The sequence below is a fragment of the Xiphophorus hellerii genome, chromosome 4 (genome assembly GCF_003331165.1).
Source record: "Xiphophorus hellerii strain 12219 chromosome 4, Xiphophorus_hellerii-4.1, whole genome shotgun sequence".
Lineage (NCBI taxonomy): Eukaryota > Metazoa > Chordata > Actinopteri > Cyprinodontiformes > Poeciliidae > Xiphophorus > Xiphophorus hellerii.
In genome coordinates this window covers 2,135,745-2,153,798 of record NC_045675.1, presented here as the reverse complement: position 1 = coordinate 2,153,798, position 18,054 = coordinate 2,135,745, and the positions used below count along the sequence as shown (strand labels likewise).

Here is an 18,054-nt window from a genome sequence, read left to right as displayed (position 1 = left end):
TGAAATTGGGCCTGTCTCTTTAAGAAGCGCCTGCTCTTTCTGAAGCTCCGCCTTCAGGAAGTCATCACAACATGGCTCCTTTATTAACCCTTTAATGTTTTTACCAGCGTATCAATGAGAAATGGTTTCCGCTGATGCAAGTTTCGCTGAGTGTTTGCTAATTACTGCTGGCTAGTCTGAAGGAGCTGCGTTTCGAAGGCGGGGCTAGGCCCACCCAGGCGTTTTGCAGCTGAATGGTTGCCATGGAGATTAAAGGATTTCTCAAACATGCATGAAAGAATCAAAGCAACACTCAATGTATGTTTTGATGAGTGAATAATTTTACAACATGATAGAAAGTTTTAAAAAAGAAAAGTCGGTTTTACAGGACACTGCCCCTTTAAGTCGTGTAATCATTGTGTGAAAAATTTCCACATTGTGGCTACAACTTCCCCAGATAGTATTTCACAAGTATGTGTCTAATCATTTTTAACATTTTTAATTTGGATTAATCATAACATTTTTCAAACTGTTCTATTTTCACCCTCACATTTTTACGTTTTCAGTTTCAATTCACTAATTATAATAATTAGAACACGTCTTTTGTTACTTCCTCTCATTCATGTTATTCCAGTGTTTTTTTGACTGCCTACCTGCAGTCTACAGGCTTCTCTACATTTAGTCTTGATAAATGAAATAATTTCTTTGTATTTCCTCAGGATATATTTGTCTAAAGCAAAGCAGCAGTAGTGGTAGGAAGTTGCAGCTATTATTATTCTCCTTTCATTCTCCACGGATCTTCTTGCCTGAGCACTCTGTGTTGCTTCTGCAATTCTAAGAACCCTAACGTCTATCCTCTGTGGGCCAAACCTGGGCAGGGACTGAAACAAAAGCAGGCTTCTCAGAACTTTTACAGTTTCTCAGAAATCAGACCCGACTAAGCAAACATCACGTACCTGCAGTACAGGTGGTGACTCATGTTTCACCTTTGGAGGTGGTGATGATGGATGCATGCTGCTATCATCATTGTCATAAACATATTACAGTAGTTTTGCTGCAATAAAGTTGCAAATGCAAAACAATTTAAACTTTACTATTGTAAGGTTACAATAATAAAATTAGTACTTCCTGCTATAGAAACTTTGAAAAGAGGACATTGTTAACAGTTTATTAGCCACTTACAACTGATCTAAAGCTTTTTTAAGGCTCACTTTGGTGCCAAAATTTGGGTGAAATTACCAACTTGAACTTGAGCGGACTTTAGGTAAAGGCTATGCTAATGCTAAATTTAGCTAAAGTCTGACTAAAGCTAAGCTAATCTTTATGTAAAATGTTTTTGCTGTTTTTGTTTGGCTACATAAATATTACTGTATATATTTACTGTTTATGGTTAAAATGACTGAAACTCACTGGGTTTAATTGAAACAAAGCTTAGCCTGATCTGCATGTAATTAGTTCAACCTGTTTCATGTGTAGCACAAAAACCTTTTAGCTTCAAAATTTGCTTAAAATGAGTTTGCTGAAATTTGGTGAAAGCTAACCTAAGGCTACATTTAGCTAAAGTTGTGACTTAAGCTAGGCTAAATGTTAAACTTTATAGAAAATATCTTTGTTTCCTGTTTTGTTTTGCTATACTGTTCCTCTACTGTATATTCTTACTGTGTACAGTTAAAAATAATAAAGCTAAGCTAAAGTTAAAGCTAGACTGAAATTAATGAAAGGTTTAGCTTGACCTGCCTGTTTTAGTATTATTTTGTACAATACACTAATTTTTGGAAGATCTTTGTTACCAAAATCTGGTTAAAATGACAAATTCAAGTTTGAGCTGAAATACTTTTTCATAATAGAGTTTCCTCTGAATCCGTCTGGCTGTGACAGAAAATATGGCCCTGCCAGGTTGGACTTGGCTGTTTCTGCTGTGACTGAAAATAAAACTAGAAAGCTGTAATATTTCCATAAAAATGTGTTTTCTCTTAGAAGAGGGAAGATTATGGAGAAGATAATAGGCTTTGAAATGGATCAACTGCAGGTAGGTTTCAGAAATGTGAGGCAGAATATAGAAACAAGCACATAATTCAGTCAAAATGAACACGTAGGCATGTATTTACACCTTGGATAAAATATAACCAAGAAAGTCAAACATTAGGCTGGGCTACAAAGGGAAATAGAATAAAAAAACCTTCCCCAAACCTGAACCGACTTGAAGAATAAAAGGGAAACTAAAGCTTCTGCAGTAAAATTTGTATAGATTACACTGGTTACACTGGTTACACCTTACACCGGTTGCCAGTACATTTTATTATTCATTTTAAAATCCTTTTATTTGTCTTTAAAGCTCTTAATAGCCTTGTCCCTCCCTTTCTGTCTGAGCCGTTACATTCATACACACCGTCCCGTCCCCTCAGGTCAGTTGATCAGCTGCTTCTGAAGGCGCCAAAGACAAAGTGCAGCTCAGAGGGAACCGGGCTTTTCTGTGGCAGCTCCCAAGCTATGCAATGATCTTCCTTTGGCCTCTTCACTCACTGTTTTTAAGTCCCGTCTTTAGACCCATCTTTTTTCTTTGGCTTTTGGCACAATCTGAGAGGTTTCACTTTGTTTTCTTGTGTCTGTATATCAATATGTGTTTTATATTTGATCTTTTCTATTTTATAATTGCATTGTATTTTATGACTGTGTATAGCACGTTGGTCCTGTTGGTGTATAAAGGGCTTCAAAAAGAAAGTTGCTATGGTATGATACACCAAAGCCACAGATGCTATCAGACAAACTGAAGCAGCAGGTCAGAGACTTGCGTCTGCTGCACGGCTCCTGCAGCAGAGCCAGCAGACTCTGCCCTCCCATCAGGGCTGCAGGCCAAAGGCTGAACCTTATCGTGTTGGAGGCCTTGATAAGAATCATAAATCTTCAAAACTCCAGTTTGTGTTTTTTTTTTCATCAAATGCCTTACAGTTCTGGACCTGTTCAGGGTAAAACCGGCTCCTCCGGTTTTACGAAACCCAAACATCCGAGGACTCGGATGTCACTAGCGCCGGCATCAACAGAAACAATTTTCAATGTTATTCTCAGCATGACAAACTGCTTACAAACTCAAGTTATTGTAAAATGACAAAAAAAGGGAACAGGAACTTCCTCAAATTTCAACATTGTTCTTTGACTTTTACAAATTCTTACAAAACCGACTGCAGAAATGATGAAGAGGTCCAAAAAACATGACTGTACTGTACAAACTGAATGATTTTACAGAACTTGTGGTGAAGACACTTCCCAAGACAAAACAGGAACGTTTGTATTAAAATACACATTTGCATTAATTTAAAAAAGAATATTTCTGGGGATTTACTGTAAATGAGTCTGACGAATCAGCAGCAAAACCATCATGTCTTGCTCTACCACCCACAAACGGCAGAGCAACACGCCTGGCACAAAGGAGCGCCGCCTCATGTAATGGGAGGTGTTACTAGGGGCTCCTGAGTATTTAAGAGGAGGTGGAGCAAACAAAGGTGCGGCTGCAGACCTTTGTTTCAGAGACCTGTTACCTGAAGAGCAGAGCTACAGGGAAAGCATTTTTGACATTTCTCCTTTTTCTCTTGGCTTATCAAACCTCTGGTGCCTCATAATGAGCAGGTGAGCCTCACACATGGGTGAAACAGAATGCAGAAGCAGAGGCATAAATTTTTTAACGGAGCAACACTTCCTTCTGCAAATGGACTCAAACTGACACCCAAATTAAAAGTCTGGGCAGCGCATCGGAGAGCTGCTCGGCTACGGCTGGACAAAGGTATGTAGCTCCTTTAAATGTTTTTGCTGCTTTCTTAGTTTAACAAAAAATAAGACTTTCTCCTTTAGTGGCAAAGAAAAAAAGAAGTCTTTATTGAATAACAGAACATGGAGGCACAACATCATTATGTTTATCTTAGCAAATGTACTCAAGCAGTTGACTAACTTTTACTGACAACTAAAGTGTTTTATTTTTAAATCTTTTTTTAAGCCAGAAAATGGAGAATGGCGTCAGACCAGTAGAAAACAGGAGATGTTTTGGCTTCTCACGGCGCCACAGCCTTTTCTTACTTCTGGTTCTCGCAGTTGTGCTTTTTGTCTACTGCACCAACATCCAGGACAAGGGGCACGAGTGGAACCCCAAAGAGTGGATGAACAGTCATTCAATGAAACTACTCACTGTGTTCAGAAAACAAAGCACCGTCTCCAAAAACACAGGATTTACAGATGCAAACACCGCTGCTGAACTTCCTGGAACTACGAGCGTCGCCACAACGCAGGAGCCACAGACTCAACGGCAGAGGACAGTTTCATCACGGGTCACCAAGAAGGCGCTAGAAACCCAGACTGCCCAACGGACAGCGGCTCCTTATGTGTCTCCTGGACCGTACTTGGTGGAGTACCCCTATGAGTACCACTTTACTATCAATGAGGAACTGAAATGTAAGCAGGAGAAGCCGTTTGTGGTTCTGATCGTACAAGTGGCGCCACGCAACCGAGCTCATCGCGACATCATCCGTAACAGCTGGGGAAGCGAGAAGCTGGCTAACAACCAAGTGGTGGCGCTGTTCTTCCTGCTGGGGATGCAGACTGGAGACGATGCAGAGCAGGTCCACCGGCAGCTGCTGCAGGAGAGCAAAGAGCATCAGGACCTGATCCAGGGAGACTTTGTGGACTGCTACAAGAACCTGACCATAAAGACCATGGTGATGCTGGAGTGGCTGGACTCCTACTGCTCCAGCGCCGCTTACGCCACGAAAATCGATTCAGACATGTTTCTAAATGTTCCCAATCTGGTCAACTTGCTCCTCAAAGCTCCAAGGACAAACTACATGACCGGCCTGGTGGAACATGGAGGACGAGTCTTGAGGGATCCCAACTCCAAATGGTACTTACCTCGTGAAATTTTCAGCGAAGATGTTTACCCTCCCTATGCTTTGGGTCTGGGCTACATTTTGTCTCTGGATCTCACCAAAAAGCTCATTGAGGCTTCCAGACACGTTAAACCTCTTTACATTGAAGATGTATATTTGGGCTTATGTATGAGACACCTGGGTGTCCGTCCAACAGATCCTCCGAGTTACTCCTTCCACGTTTTTCCTATAAAATACAGTCGCTGTGAATACTCCAAGATTATCGCAACCACAACTCTGGAAAATATGGACCGTGTTTGGATTTGGAGAGACTTTAAGAAACCGGGTTGGTACTGTTGAGCGGTAAAAAAGGTAGCAAATTAAAACAAAGGAACACTTTGTGTTTACATGTTATATTAGAAAACGTATTTGTGTCAAAAATGTAATTCAGGATGAGGTTTTCCTGCCTAAAATCAACCGTTTTTACGAACAGTTTAATCAAGTAAATATTTGATGAAATGTTTACTTTAGTATTTAGTTTGATTATAAGATCTGATATAATTTGTTAAAATAAAAGATGTAATTAGACAAAAAACCAGGCACACATTCTGATATATACAAGTATTAGAAAATACTGGATTGATGCAGAAAATTGACATTTTTCAACATCTTATTTTTCTTAATATTTGTTATAAACATAAAGTTTTTGTATCTAATAATGACAGGAGGTAATATTTATGTTTAAGTGTTGCAAAGTGACGATATGTACTGTTAACTGCAAAGGCAAGTCAGGATCAGCAGATAGAAAATGACAGAACAACAAAGCGGGGGTTTTCCAGAGAAATACCGAATCACCTGGGTTGGTTCTGGTTCTGCCAGACTCTTCTTTTAACCTGTCTGAGTATCATCACTGAAAAATCGACACAAACCTTTTTAATTTCAATTCAGTTTTGTTTGGTTTTTTTTTGCTTTGTCTACAGATTAATTTACAGGATCATGGTTGTAATTTTTGTTTGCCAGGTGTCAGGATCTGTGTTTTCTGTGTTCATTTAGAGTTTTTTGTGTCCTTGCGTCTCTTCGTTGTCCTGTCCTCCCCTTGATTGTTCCCAGGTGTGTCTCGTCTCTGTGATTACCCTCCCGTGTATTTAATTCCACCTGTGTTCTTTGTTCCTCGTCGGGTCCTCGTCTAATGTGCGTTCGTGTTGTTCCGTGTCCATTCCTTTGTACGGTTGCTACCGGTGTCGAGCCCTGGTTTCCGCTCGGCCGTGCTGCCCGTTATTTTGGACTGTGTTATTCTGGACATTCATCATTAAATCCATTAATTTATCCTACCTGGGTCTACAGCGTCTGCCTCACCAACCCTCACCACACCTCATGACACCAGGCAGTGATAAACATCCTGGGGAAACTTTAATAAAAACAGCCACATTTTTTAAAACACCTGGCAGACTGGAAGGAATTAATTTTAGAACATTTTTAATTATAAAAGACAGGCTTGTGATATAATTTGCCAAAATTATATCTTTATATATAAGGTTTTGGAATATATTTTGAAATATTGTGGGTATTTCTTGTGAAAGTCAGCTGTTTTTCAGCTCAGGTTTGATTCCAGCTGCACGTTTATTAATGTGAATTAAGCACAAAAAAAAAATTTGCACCTACTGCAATGGTGACTAGGAAATATTTTATATATTGAGGTGTTTTTATAGTTTAATGTTTTCATCCATTTGTTTTATTTTGTTTCTGTTGGTAAAACTAAAACATGATATAAGAAATGAGTTGAATTTCTTGCAGGTTTTTGTTTTAAAAGAAGCTCAGGTAACCTTTAGGTTTATATCAAAATGTGATGGAAAATAGTTTATCTTAATTTTCTTCTGCTTTTTTCCTCCCTAATAAGCATTGCATTTGGTTTTGTTTGGGATCTTTTAGTCTTTACATTTAATTTACAACAGTGGAAGTCAAAGAACAGTGAAAAACTTGTTCGAATAAAGATTATCTTTATTCACAAGAACCTCAGTCTCTGCGTTTTCCTGAGTCTCTGAAAATGAGTTTTGGTTTGAATAAAAAAATCCAGAAGCAGTTGTTTAATTTGTAGTTTTTATGGTTTTAGATAACTAAACATGAGATTCCATGTTACATTCCTGGAAACTTTAAACTGGGTTTGAAAACTAAATCTGCATATTTTTGGTCTAAATATGTTATTATGGCTAATTTCTGTTAGCAGAGAATTAAAAAAATCATGTCATCAGGATTCCTAAATTATAAAATTATAAACCTTCTGAAGTCCTTTAATTCTGTTTCTACTTTTAATTTTGGAATTTCATCCGAAGTCGACCCAAAGAACAGAGGAAGTGATGCAAACTGAATGGTTTTACAGACGTTGCAGCAGAGACACTTGGAAGCTCCCAGTGCAGCATGGTTAACATTTCCACTCTGAACTGGTATGGTTCTGACATGGTGAGCGTCAGGACCGGCAGGTCCGGTGGGAGGAGGCGTCCCTGAGGACCTCCTGAATATTTAAAACAGAAGTTGGGTCAAACCTGTAGGATGTCTGCAGTCCTGAATAAACGCAGAGCCACGGCTACCTGGCCTCAGGTGAATCATGTCGGCAGGTTTTCTAAACGGTTCTGTTTCTCTGCATGATTCTAAAATGGAAACACAAATAAATATTTACAACATGAGATTCTTAGCAGTCAAAACCAAAGACAACCATTTTTAATTCATTTGACTTTTTCAAAAATACCAACAATGAAAATGCTAATTCAAAGATTTGATTTCTTTCTTTCTAGGAAAATGCAGGACGGTGTCAGACGTGCTTTTGCTCCGAGATAATCGCCACCTCAACTCAGGGAAATATGGGCCATGTGCGTCTTTGAAGAGACTTTAAAAATCCTGGTAGGTTAGAAAAAATTTAATAAAACAAAACCAAAGACTGTTTCTTGGGCAAAAAGATTCAGAATATTAATTAATTTGAGTGTGAAGTGAACTTAAAATGAATTAAAAACGTTAAAAACAGTTTGAAAGGCGCCGCCCTCCAATGATGACAGGATGAGACTCTGTTGACTGATTTCTGCATTTTCAATCACCGTTCTGATGGATTGTATACTCTGATAAGTACAGGATATTTTTTTAATCCCTTTGAAACCTTAAAGTTTAATTTAGAACACCATTGGGATCAATTTTACATAATAATAAACTAAAATGTTGTGACCACACTGGATTTTACTGGTAAATCAAAATTTACACTGATAATTTTATGCTACAAATGTGTAACAGGGTTTTATTTTAAAGTTATTACAGATGTGAAGTTTGTTAAAATTGATTTATTTATTCTTTGAATTCCTTGTGTTAGGTCTCCTGATATTTATCGGCGGTTTGTTACGCTGCCTCTAGGCAGTTAGTGGTTACCATAGCAACCGGTAACAGACAGCTCCGCCCCCTTTTTCCTTTGCCATCAGTAACTATGGTCTGTGTTAGGATCAGCTGTTTTATTCACAAATATTATATTTGTCTGACAAATTTCGATGTGTCCAGGGTTTCATGTGTAAATTTGCCATGTTTTGTTTGTTTTTCACTGTTAACATTATTAATGTTGTGCATTTTATGTGGTTAATTTTATAACTGGTAACTTCTGTCAACTCTTCATTGGAACCATTGCTGTTTATGGTTATTTTTTGTATTTTATTTAATGTATAGGGCAGTGGTTCCCAAAGTGAGGGGCGCTCCCCCTAGTGGGGGCGCAGTGCCATTGCAGGGCGGGGGGTGCGGTAAGCGGTATGGATGAAAAACACAACAAAAACAGTAACACAAAAGAAGTATTTCACTATAAAGACGGTTTGTAGTTTGTTTTGTTGCAACATGAAGTGTGAAATAAACTTCAGTGGAGTTTGAAAGCAAAATATATGTTTAGGTTTATGTCTGGTTGAACGATGTGAGCCCAGTTGATTCTTTTTCTTTTTGGGGGGGATTTTATTGTAATCCATAGGGGAGCCCAGAAAACCTTTGGGAGCCACTGGGGGGCCCAGAAGAAAACCTTTGGGAGCCACTGAGGGGCCCAGAAGAAAACTTTTGGGACCCACCGGTATAGGGGCAGAAGATGCTGGACTGATGTGAACCACCATCTCGATTTTTCTCTCTTTCAGGTATGTTTTAATTTTTGACACAAAGTAATGTTTCAGTTATCAACTGTGTGATAGTCTTTGAATGTCATATGCATCATTTTATTTTCTGTACTAAAAATATATATGAATTATATTAAAGATGAGGTTAGTAATGTGTGCTAATGATGTAAATTTCTGTTAAATCCCATGATCGTCTTTCTGTTTCTCTGTAGCTGTGGGGCAGAAGCTGGTGGACTGAGGTTAACCACCATCTTGATTTTCTGGACCTGAGATGAACAAGGAAGGGTTTCACATGCAATCCAAAGGCAAATACACCTCACTGCTGGGGAAAAACAGGTTTTTAATGGGCGTTACTTCAACACTGAACCATTTGAAATGTGAGCTGCCAGGTAAAGATAAGATTATCACCAACATGACGTGTTGCATTTTCGATTTGTGCGGTTAATGCTGAAACACAATGCTTCTACATATTTGACAAAGGTGCAGGAAAGTCAGACTTGGACAAGAACAGGTTTTGTGACATTGATCAGCTGGAGCCATGCCACATGTTTCATTCATCTCCAATCCTTTCATGATCAAGGACACAACATGCGTTGCTGAACAGCTCAGTGCAACGTTCAACTTGGTTGCTGGATAATTTGAAATCCAAATATTGCAAAATGACCTCCACCACAAAGCCAATCAGGCTGCACCAAACCTTCAGTGCCTTGTTGACAAAGTACGGAAGCACATTGCATTCACCAGAGAAACAATGTCTAACTGAGGCAGAGCAAATCTCCAACAAACAGGGTTATAATAGTGAAGCTCACTGCGGTAGGTGCTTGGTGAGGCATTTTTGGCTCATCAGCCGACATTAAGACAAAGAAGATAGAACTTTTGTTTTTGTGAACGAGTCAAACTGTGAAGTTATTATTAAATGTAATGCACTAAGAGAATAAAATATTTCTTTAATCGCTTTGTTAATTCCTAGACAATAAACTGAACACTTGGCAATTCAGAAGGATAAACATTAAAATAACGTATTAAATTTTTTTTTCTTTTCCAGACAGAAAATGAGGAATACTGATCAACCTGCAGAAGACAAGAGGTCTCTTACTTTGTCACGAAGTCGGTGCTGCTTCTTCTTTTTGGTTCTGGGAGTTGTGCTGCTTTACTACTGCACAAGCATAAGGAACATGGCGCCTGATTGGAAACTTAAATGGCTGATGCAAAATAATTCAACAAACACCGCTGCTGAACTTTCTGGAACTACGAGCGTCGCCACAACGCAGGAGCCACAGACTCAACGGCAGAGGACAGTTTCATCACGGGTCACCAAGAAGGCGCTAGAAACCCAGACTGCCCAACGGACAGCGGCTCCTTATGTGTCTCCTGGACCGTACTTGGTGGAGTACCCCTATGAGTACCACTTTACTATCAATGAGGAACTGAAATGTAGGCAGGAGAAGCCGTTTGTGGTTCTGATCGTACAAGTGGCGCCACGCAACCGAGCTCATCGCGACATCATCCGTAACAGCTGGGGAAGCGAGAAGCTGGCTAACAACCAAGTGGTGGCGCTGTTCTTCCTGCTGGGGATGCAGACTGGAGACGATGCAGAGCAGGTCCACCGGCAGCTGCTGCAGGAGAGCAAAGAGCATCAGGACCTGATCCAGGGAGACTTTGTGGACTGCTACAAGAACCTGACCATAAAGACCATGGTGATGCTGGAGTGGCTGAACTCCTACTGCTCCAGCGCCGCTTACGCCACGAAAATCGATTCAGACATGTTTCTAAATGTTCCCAATCTGGTCAACTTGCTCCTCAAAGCTCCAAGGACAAACTACATGACCGGCCTGGTGGCACATGGAGGACAAGTCTCCAGGGATCCCAACTCCAAATGGTACTTACCTCGTGAAATTTTCAGCGAAGATGTTTACCCTCCCTATGCTTTGGGTCTGGGCTACATTTTGTCTCTGGATCTCACCAAAAAGCTCATTGAGGCTTCCAGGCACGTTAAACCTCTTTACATTGAAGATGTATATTTGGGCTTATGTATGAGACACCTGGGTGTCCGTCCAACAGAACCCCCAAACTGGATCCTCTTCCGTGTTATTCCTATAAAATACAGTCGCTGTGAATACTCCAAGATTATCGCAACCACAACTCTGGAAAATATGGACCGTGTTTGGATTTGGAGAGACTTTAAGAAACCGGGTCGGTACTGTTGAGCGGTAAAAAAGGTAGCAGAAGAAAATAAAAGAGCGCTTTACATGTTTACATTATAGTTTGCATAAAGAAAATTAATCATACATAACAGTAAAACAAATATAATCACAAAATAAATTCAGAAGAAACATTTTTTGTTATTTATATTTTCATAAACATAAAGCTTCTGTATCTAATACCTACAGTAGCTAATAATTATGTTAAAACATCTCAAAGTATTTCAGTTACAATATGTTCTGTTTACTGTATATTTAAACTTCGGGCTCATCAGACAAAAAACAACACAACAACAAAGCTGTTGTATTAACAAGAGGTCTCACTTCGGTCTGTTTCTGTGTTTGGAGCCTATAAAGATAATAAATGTCTGATCTCAGGTCGGAGTAACTCCACCTGGGCGGAATGGCCAACAACTAAACTAAACTAAGCTAAACTAAACTAAATGCTGCCTCACCAGGTTTGGTTCTGAGTTTAGGTTTGAATAAAAAAATCCAGAAGCAAATCGGCTCAGTTGACTTTAATTTATAGTTTTTATGATTTTAGATAATTAAACATGAGATGCAGCTTCCATGTTACATTCCTGGAAACCTTTAAAAATATTAAACAGGAATTTTAAACTGGGTTTGAAAACTAAATCTGCATATTTTTGGTCTAAATATGTTATTATGGCTAATTTCTGTTAGCAGAGAATTTAAAAAATCATGTCATCAGGTTTCCTAAATTATAAAATTATAAACCTTCTGAAGTCCTTTAATTCTGTTTCTACTTTTAATTTTGGAATTTCATCCGAAGTCGACCCAAAGAACAGAGGAAGTGATGCAAACTGAATGGTTTTACAGACGTTGCAGCAGAGACACTTGGAAGCTCCCAGTGCAGCATGGTTAACATTTCCACTCTGAACTGGTATGGTTCTGACATGGTGAGCGTCAGGACCGGCAGGTCCGGTGGGAGGAGGCGTCCCTGAGGACCTCCTGAATATTTAAAACAGAAGTTGGGTCAAACCTGTAGGATGTCTGCAGTCCTGAATAAACGCAGAGCCACGGCTACCTGGCCTCAGGTGAATCATGTCGGCAGGTTTTCTAAACGGTTCTGTTTCTCTGCATGATTCTAAAATGGAAACACAAATAAATATTTACAACATGAGATTCTTAGCAGTCAAAACCAAACTAAACATTTTTAATTCATTTGACTTTTCCAAAAATACCAACAATGAAAATGCTAATTCAAAGATTTGATTTCTTTCTTTCTAGGAAAATGCAGGACGGTGTCAGACAGAAAAAACACAAAATCTCCCAGGTACTTTTGCAAATATTTCAGTAAACTTGAAATTACACACAAGTGACAACTAACTTACAAGTAATCTTTCAGCAAGACATAGGAGCTTGTTTTACGTCAATAATACTTGAATATTTATCAAAAATACTAGTTCCACTGCCAGGTCCATAAGGATGTTTGAATACTGGAAGGAAAGAGAAACTGCTGATGTGATGAACTCAAATAAATAAATTTGAGTTCATCACATCAGCTTCGGTTTAAAGTTGAGGCTGATTTAACAGTCATGAGAATTTTTATTCTGTTCAGAGAAAAGCACCAAAGCAACTGAGAAACATAACTTCATAACTTCTCTTCAACAGATTTTACGTTCTCCCTCTGGACTGACTGACTGGATTTAGATCTGAATAAACATCTTATTTTTCATGTGGAAACATTTATTATTATTGCATTTTCAACCTACAAACAAAATAAAAGAGAAAGCGTAACGTTTTTTTTTTTTATCAAATCTTTTTCAAAATAATTAATTATCTTTAAGGGAAGGAAAACACTTATTGTCAACTCATTGGATTGTTTCATGAATTTTGCTAAAGTATAGCCTTAAGATTCAAATAGGTAAGCTTTTAAAATAATGGGTAACTTTTTAAAATGTGATAACTTTGAGTCCAGATGTAGAGTGGTCGGTTACAGATGGAAAGTTCACCGGGTTGAGGCAAACAGATTACACCTTCAGCTAAGCTACAAACTCTCATTCCTTTCTGCAACCTTGATTTAACTTCATTCTAGTTTGACTTTTAATTTCACTTATTTTACCTGAGCTTTTACCTGTTTTGTTTAATTGTAGATACTCCTGAAACAAAAAAGTGATGCAGGAAAGAACTGATTCCTCCAAAGGTTTTCTCTACAAGACACTTTTTAAAGTGAAAAAAGAAAACCCAGCTGAGCAGCTCCAACAGCCTGATGTTTGCTTTAAAACGTGAACCAAAGGCAAATCTGCTGTGATGTAAATCTCCAGCATTAGCTCCAGGTCAGGGAATGGTCAGCAGATTCATGTTTGGGGAAGGAATTGTTTTCAGAGGGTTTTTATCAAATAGGTTCTGTAAAGTGTTGCAGTAGTTTGGCTTAAATTGATTATTATTAGGAAAATATTACAGATTCCTTTCTGAGTCAGAGAAAATAAGTTTTGATTTGTATTTAAAGCAAGAGCAAATAAAGGTGCGGCTGGCGTCCTGCTGTTTGGAGCAGAAACACAGAGTCCTGGTTTAACACTGCATACAGTGGAGCGCAGCTCTGTGATGGCTGGACAAAGGTACAAAGCTTTCCTTTTGTTTTTTTTACTATCTTGTCTTGGCATTTAAGGTGTTCCATACAGAGAAGCTGGTGTGCCAGGACAGACTTGCTCTGTGAACAGGATGTCTGGAGCTGCAGCAGTAAAGTTTTCAGACCACATTGATGTAAGTAGTGATGTTACCTGGTCGATCACAGATTCTGCCTCCCAGATTTGTGACACGTTTTCTGTCATTCTAATTATGCTCTTTTCAATAACCATACAGTATTATTTTTTTATGTTGTAAATTCTTAGTTTTTGTTTTTAATATTTTTTTACCTGTATGTGAATTTGCACGCTTCCATTTCAGAGAAATTCAGCACAAGTCCTGCCAAACTGAGAACAGGGGAGTTTTCAGGCAGGATGATTTATTTATGTGCTGCAGATTTGAATCTATGCAGCAGCGAGTTTTGCAGTGACCTTTAACATTTGCATATTTTACATTGCACTTTGAATGTTGTTACCCGACCTTGGCAAAGAAAATGACTTATTTTAGGAAGGTGACAATATGGTAGATAAGAGTCTTATACATGCGATAAATTGCAGCTGGAGGACGTTGATATGTCTGACGGTGACGGTTGCAGCTTGTGCAAAACATTTCCTACCATGAGGTTTGGACGGTCACTCTGGTCTGAAAAATATAAAAACCACCTCAGATTAACTAACTCCCACATTAGGTCTTATGTAGATTGCATTTTTTTAATGAATAGAAACTTAATTAAGAAGAGAAATAGCTTTGACTGGTCAGAATTATTTGTATTTTATGAATTTATGTTCATGCCAGTCTTCAGCCTTTGTGGGTCTGATGAACCCACAACATAAAGTGTCTTTTGTATTTCAGCCCTGCTTCCCTGCTGGCTTTTTTTTTTCTTGGTGAAACCCCAAGATTTTCCTTAGTTAGAAAAATAATTTCTTATTTCAATATATTTCACCAAGCCTAGTTTATTCTTTCAATTTGTTCAGTACTTGAGTTTTGCATTTGTTTTGCTCTTTGTGTTATCTTCTCGTTCTGTTAGCTTAGTTTCTCCTTTTAGGTGTTATTTTTGTTAGATTTGGCATTTATTTCTGCTTTTATTGAGGTTTTCTCCTTGTACTTTAATCTTTGTTTTTTTCTTAGTCTCTTTGCCATTTTCTTCCCTTCCTCATTCACCTCATTAAGCGTCACTGCTCCCTTCCCAGCTGCAATCAGTTTCCCTGATGAGTTACTTTGCCATCTCCTCTCTCTCCTCTGGATATCTTCCTCTCAGACTCATTACTGGCCATCGGTTCCTTCAGTTTGCCATTGGTCCTCCCCATCTCATGTTCTGAGTTCCCAGTTGTTGTAAGTGTTTTAGACCTTATTCGTGAAATCACGGCTCATATGACAACTCTGTTCTGTCTGCACTTTGGTTCTTCTCCGATGGCCGCACCCTACATGACGTTAGTATTCAGGAATTCACACTTTCAAACATTTAAAAGTGGATGAACTCACACACCAGGTCTGACCTGCATTTTGAAATGTTGTCAATTCAAACGCTCAGATTAGTCTCTATTTCTTTTTGATTTTTTTTTTCTCACTTTTGCTTTGTTCTGCCTCTGAAAACCTCTGAATGTCTGTAGTCTTTAAATTTCTTCTAATCCCCTTTAAAGCCCTAAGTCGTCTCGCCGGACCCGATCCCTAAGATCAGATCCTCCTCTCATCTGCTCGTCTGTCCACCATGGGGAGCTGAGCTTTGAGTCGCTCTGCTCCTTAACTTCGTTTAAATCTGGTCTGAAAACTCATCTTTTTAGATTCTTCTTAGTTCATTTCTTCCTGTCTCTTTTTCATGGCACTTCTTTTCTAATTGTTGCTTTTGCTTTAAATTGTCCCTTGAGTGTCCTGAAAAAAGCTTTCAGATAAAATGCATTATTATTATAAAAGATTTATTTTAACCACTTTTTCGATTTCTATTCAGTAAACTCAATGCTTTGGTAATTAAGCAGGATAAACATTAATATAACGTTTACATTTCTTTCATTTTGTTTCCAGACAGAAAATGAAGAACAGTGACAGACCTTTCACTCTGTCACGAAACCAATGCTTCTTCTTATTTTTGGTTCTAGGAGTTGTGGTGTTTTTCTGCAGCACAAACATAAGGAACATGGCACCTGATTGGAACTTTAAATGGTTGATGCAAAATAATTTGACAAAACTCTTCTCATTCAGGAACCAAAGCTCTGTCACAAACAACTTATCTGCATCTCCTCACCTTCAGGACATTAAACCTGAGCCACCGACTCAACGGCTGATGCAAAATAATTCAACAAACACCGCTGCTGAACTTCCTGGAACTACGAGCGTCGCCACAACGCAGGAGCCACAGACTCAACGGCAGAGGACAGTTTCATCACGGGTCACCAAGAAGGCGCTAGAAACCCAGACTGCCCAACGGACAGCGGCTCCTTATGTGTCTCCTGGACCGTACTTGGTGGAGTACCCCTATGAGTACCACTTTACTATCAATGAGGAACTGAAATGTAAGCAGGAGAAGCCGTTTGTGGTTCTGATCGTACAAGTGGCGCCACGCAACCGAGCTCATCGCGACATCATCCGTAACAGCTGGGGAAGCGAGAAGCTGGCTAACAACCAAGTGGTGGCGCTGTTCTTCCTGCTGGGGATGCAGACTGGAGACGATGCAGAGCAGGTCCACCGGCAGCTGCTGCAGGAGAGCAAAGAGCATCAGGACCTGATCCAGGGAGACTTTGTGGACTGCTACAAGAACCTGACCATAAAGACCATGGTGATGCTGGAGTGGCTGAACTCCTACTGCTCCAGCGCCGCTTACGCCATGAAAATCGATTCAGACATGTTTCTAAATGTTCCCAATCTGGTCAACTTGCTCCTCAAAGCTCCAAGGACAAACTACATGACCGGCCTGGTGGCACATGGAGGACGAGTCTCCAGGGATCCCAAGTCCAAGTTCTACGTGCCTGTGGATCTTATCAGCGAAGATGTTTACCCTCCCTATGCTTTGGGTCTGGGCTACATTTTGTCTTTGGATCTCACCAAAAAGCTCATTGAGGCTTCCAGACACGTTAAACCTCTTTACATTGAAGATGCATATTTGGGCTTATGTATGAGACACCTGGGTGTCCGTCCAACAGAACCCCCAAACTGGATCCTCTTCCGTGTTTTTCCTATAAAATACAGTCGCTGTGAATACTCCAAGATTATCGCAACCACAACTCTGGAAAATATGGACCGTGTTTGGATTTGGAGAGACTTTAAGAAACCGGGTCGGTACTGTTGAGCGGTAAAAAACATCCTATGCTGATGATTCTATATTCCATGAAACTTGGATATTATAAATACTGTAAGAATAAAGAGCTAATCTTAGTTCAGTGCAGAAAAGATAAATGAAAATTGTTCTGGGAATTTGCCATGTGCAGGAGAAAGTTGTGGTTTTTTACCAGTAAAACCAGTTTTCATTTGACTTTTAGTTCTGTAGCCATGAATACAAGTCTATTTTTCTTACTCTTGGTCATAAAATTACATAAATATGATTTCCGTAACAAAACGTGAGAAAACATGAGACTATGTCAACTGGCTTTGTATAAACTTTAAATTTTGTATTGTATTATGAGTGAAGAGGTAAAAATTATAGCGATCACTAAAGAATGTGTGTGAATAAGTGCTGATTGTGGAAGTTATTTTTTGAATATGACTGTATGTTTAACATCAGCTAAACATGAATTCACAACAAAATGCTGAGAGATTCAGCAGTTTAGTGAGAAACGGACATGAAGACACTCAGATATGTAGGTCTAAAATAAATAAGGAAGGACATTATTAAAACAACCCAAACATTTATAGTTTTAAACATAAATGTCAAAATTCTCTCGTATTTGAAAGTCAGTTTATAAAATGTTGCTAGTGGTTTGGTTGAAGTTGTTTTTAAAACATCAGCATTATGAACATCATGTTCATTAAAATCATTTTTTTGTTTCCACTCCAAACATAATGATACTGTCGTTTTATAAAACCTTCTGAAAATGTTGTGTGTGGGTTGGAGTCACCCAAATATTAGCCAGATTTCTCTTCAATGCTGTTGAATAATGTGATATTTGAATTAATTCTGCCTTAAACAATTTCCTAACATAACTGGAGCTATCAATCAGTACAATCTGCTCGTTTATATTAACTAAATTCACTTTTTCCTCAATTAAATCCTCTTTATTAAATCAGTGAAAACATCCTGTGTTTTCAGTGGCTAAAGTAAAGTGTTTCCAGTTTTTTGAAGGTTAAACTACAGAGAATTTGACTTTTTTAGCAAACATTCAGATC

The 18,054-nt window shown here is 38.9% G+C and overlaps 3 protein-coding genes across 6 annotated transcripts; all 3 read left to right on the top strand.

Moving 5' to 3' along the window:
• The first annotated feature begins 2,555 nt into the window (after positions 1-2,555).
• On the top strand, positions 2,556-7,839 carry LOC116719270 (beta-1,3-galactosyltransferase 1-like). Of its 3 annotated transcripts, none has more exons than XM_032561764.1 (3): positions 2,556-3,757; positions 3,968-4,864; positions 7,619-7,839. In XM_032561764.1, exons 2-3 carry the CDS (start codon positions 3,975-3,977, stop codon positions 7,659-7,661), a joined length of 933 nt encoding a protein of 310 aa, XP_032417655.1. In that variant the 5' UTR covers positions 2,556-3,757; positions 3,968-3,974; the 3' UTR covers positions 7,662-7,839. The 3 variants fall into 3 exon arrangements, 2 of the variants coding, with proteins under 2 accessions (XP_032417655.1, XP_032417654.1); XR_004339153.1 differs by lacking the exon at positions 7,619-7,839 and adding an exon at positions 6,214-6,908 and having other exon boundaries at positions 2,557-3,757; positions 3,968-5,849; XM_032561763.1 differs by lacking the exon at positions 7,619-7,839 and having other exon boundaries at positions 2,557-3,757; positions 3,968-6,908.
• A 975-nt stretch (positions 7,840-8,814) lies between these two features.
• On the top strand, positions 8,815-11,654 carry LOC116719274 (beta-1,3-galactosyltransferase 1-like). Its single transcript, XM_032561770.1, has 3 exons — positions 8,815-8,971; positions 9,163-9,345; positions 9,996-11,654. Exon 3 carries the CDS (start codon positions 10,003-10,005, stop codon positions 11,155-11,157), a length of 1,155 nt encoding a protein of 384 aa, XP_032417661.1. The 5' UTR covers positions 8,815-8,971; positions 9,163-9,345; positions 9,996-10,002; the 3' UTR covers positions 11,158-11,654.
• A 109-nt stretch (positions 11,655-11,763) lies between these two features.
• Positions 11,764-17,401, top strand: LOC116719276 (beta-1,3-galactosyltransferase 1-like). 2 transcript variants are annotated; one of them, XM_032561773.1, is made up of 3 exons: positions 11,764-12,448; positions 13,784-13,878; positions 15,986-17,401. In XM_032561773.1, exons 2-3 carry the CDS (start codon positions 13,837-13,839, stop codon positions 17,018-17,020), a joined length of 1,077 nt encoding a protein of 358 aa, XP_032417664.1. In that variant the 5' UTR covers positions 11,764-12,448; positions 13,784-13,836; the 3' UTR covers positions 17,021-17,401. The 2 variants fall into 2 exon arrangements, with proteins under 2 accessions (XP_032417664.1, XP_032417663.1); XM_032561772.1 differs by lacking the exon at positions 11,764-12,448 and having other exon boundaries at positions 12,968-13,878.
• The last annotated feature ends 653 nt before the right edge of the window (positions 17,402-18,054 follow it).

Bases quoted from the DNA above. Each gene is read 5' to 3' on its own strand.
- LOC116719270 (XM_032561763.1), top strand. From the start codon at position 3,975: ATGGAGAATGGCGTCAGACCAGTAGAAAACAGGAGATGTTTTGGCTTC.
- LOC116719274 (XM_032561770.1), top strand. From the start codon at position 10,003: ATGAGGAATACTGATCAACCTGCAGAAGACAAGAGGTCTCTTACTTTG.
- LOC116719276 (XM_032561773.1), top strand. From the start codon at position 13,837: ATGTCTGGAGCTGCAGCAGTAAAGTTTTCAGACCACATTGAT. The intron at 13,879-15,985 runs GTAAGTAGTGAT...CCTCACCTTCAG, and splicing joins AGTTTTCAGACCACATTGAT to GACATTAAACCTGAGCCACC.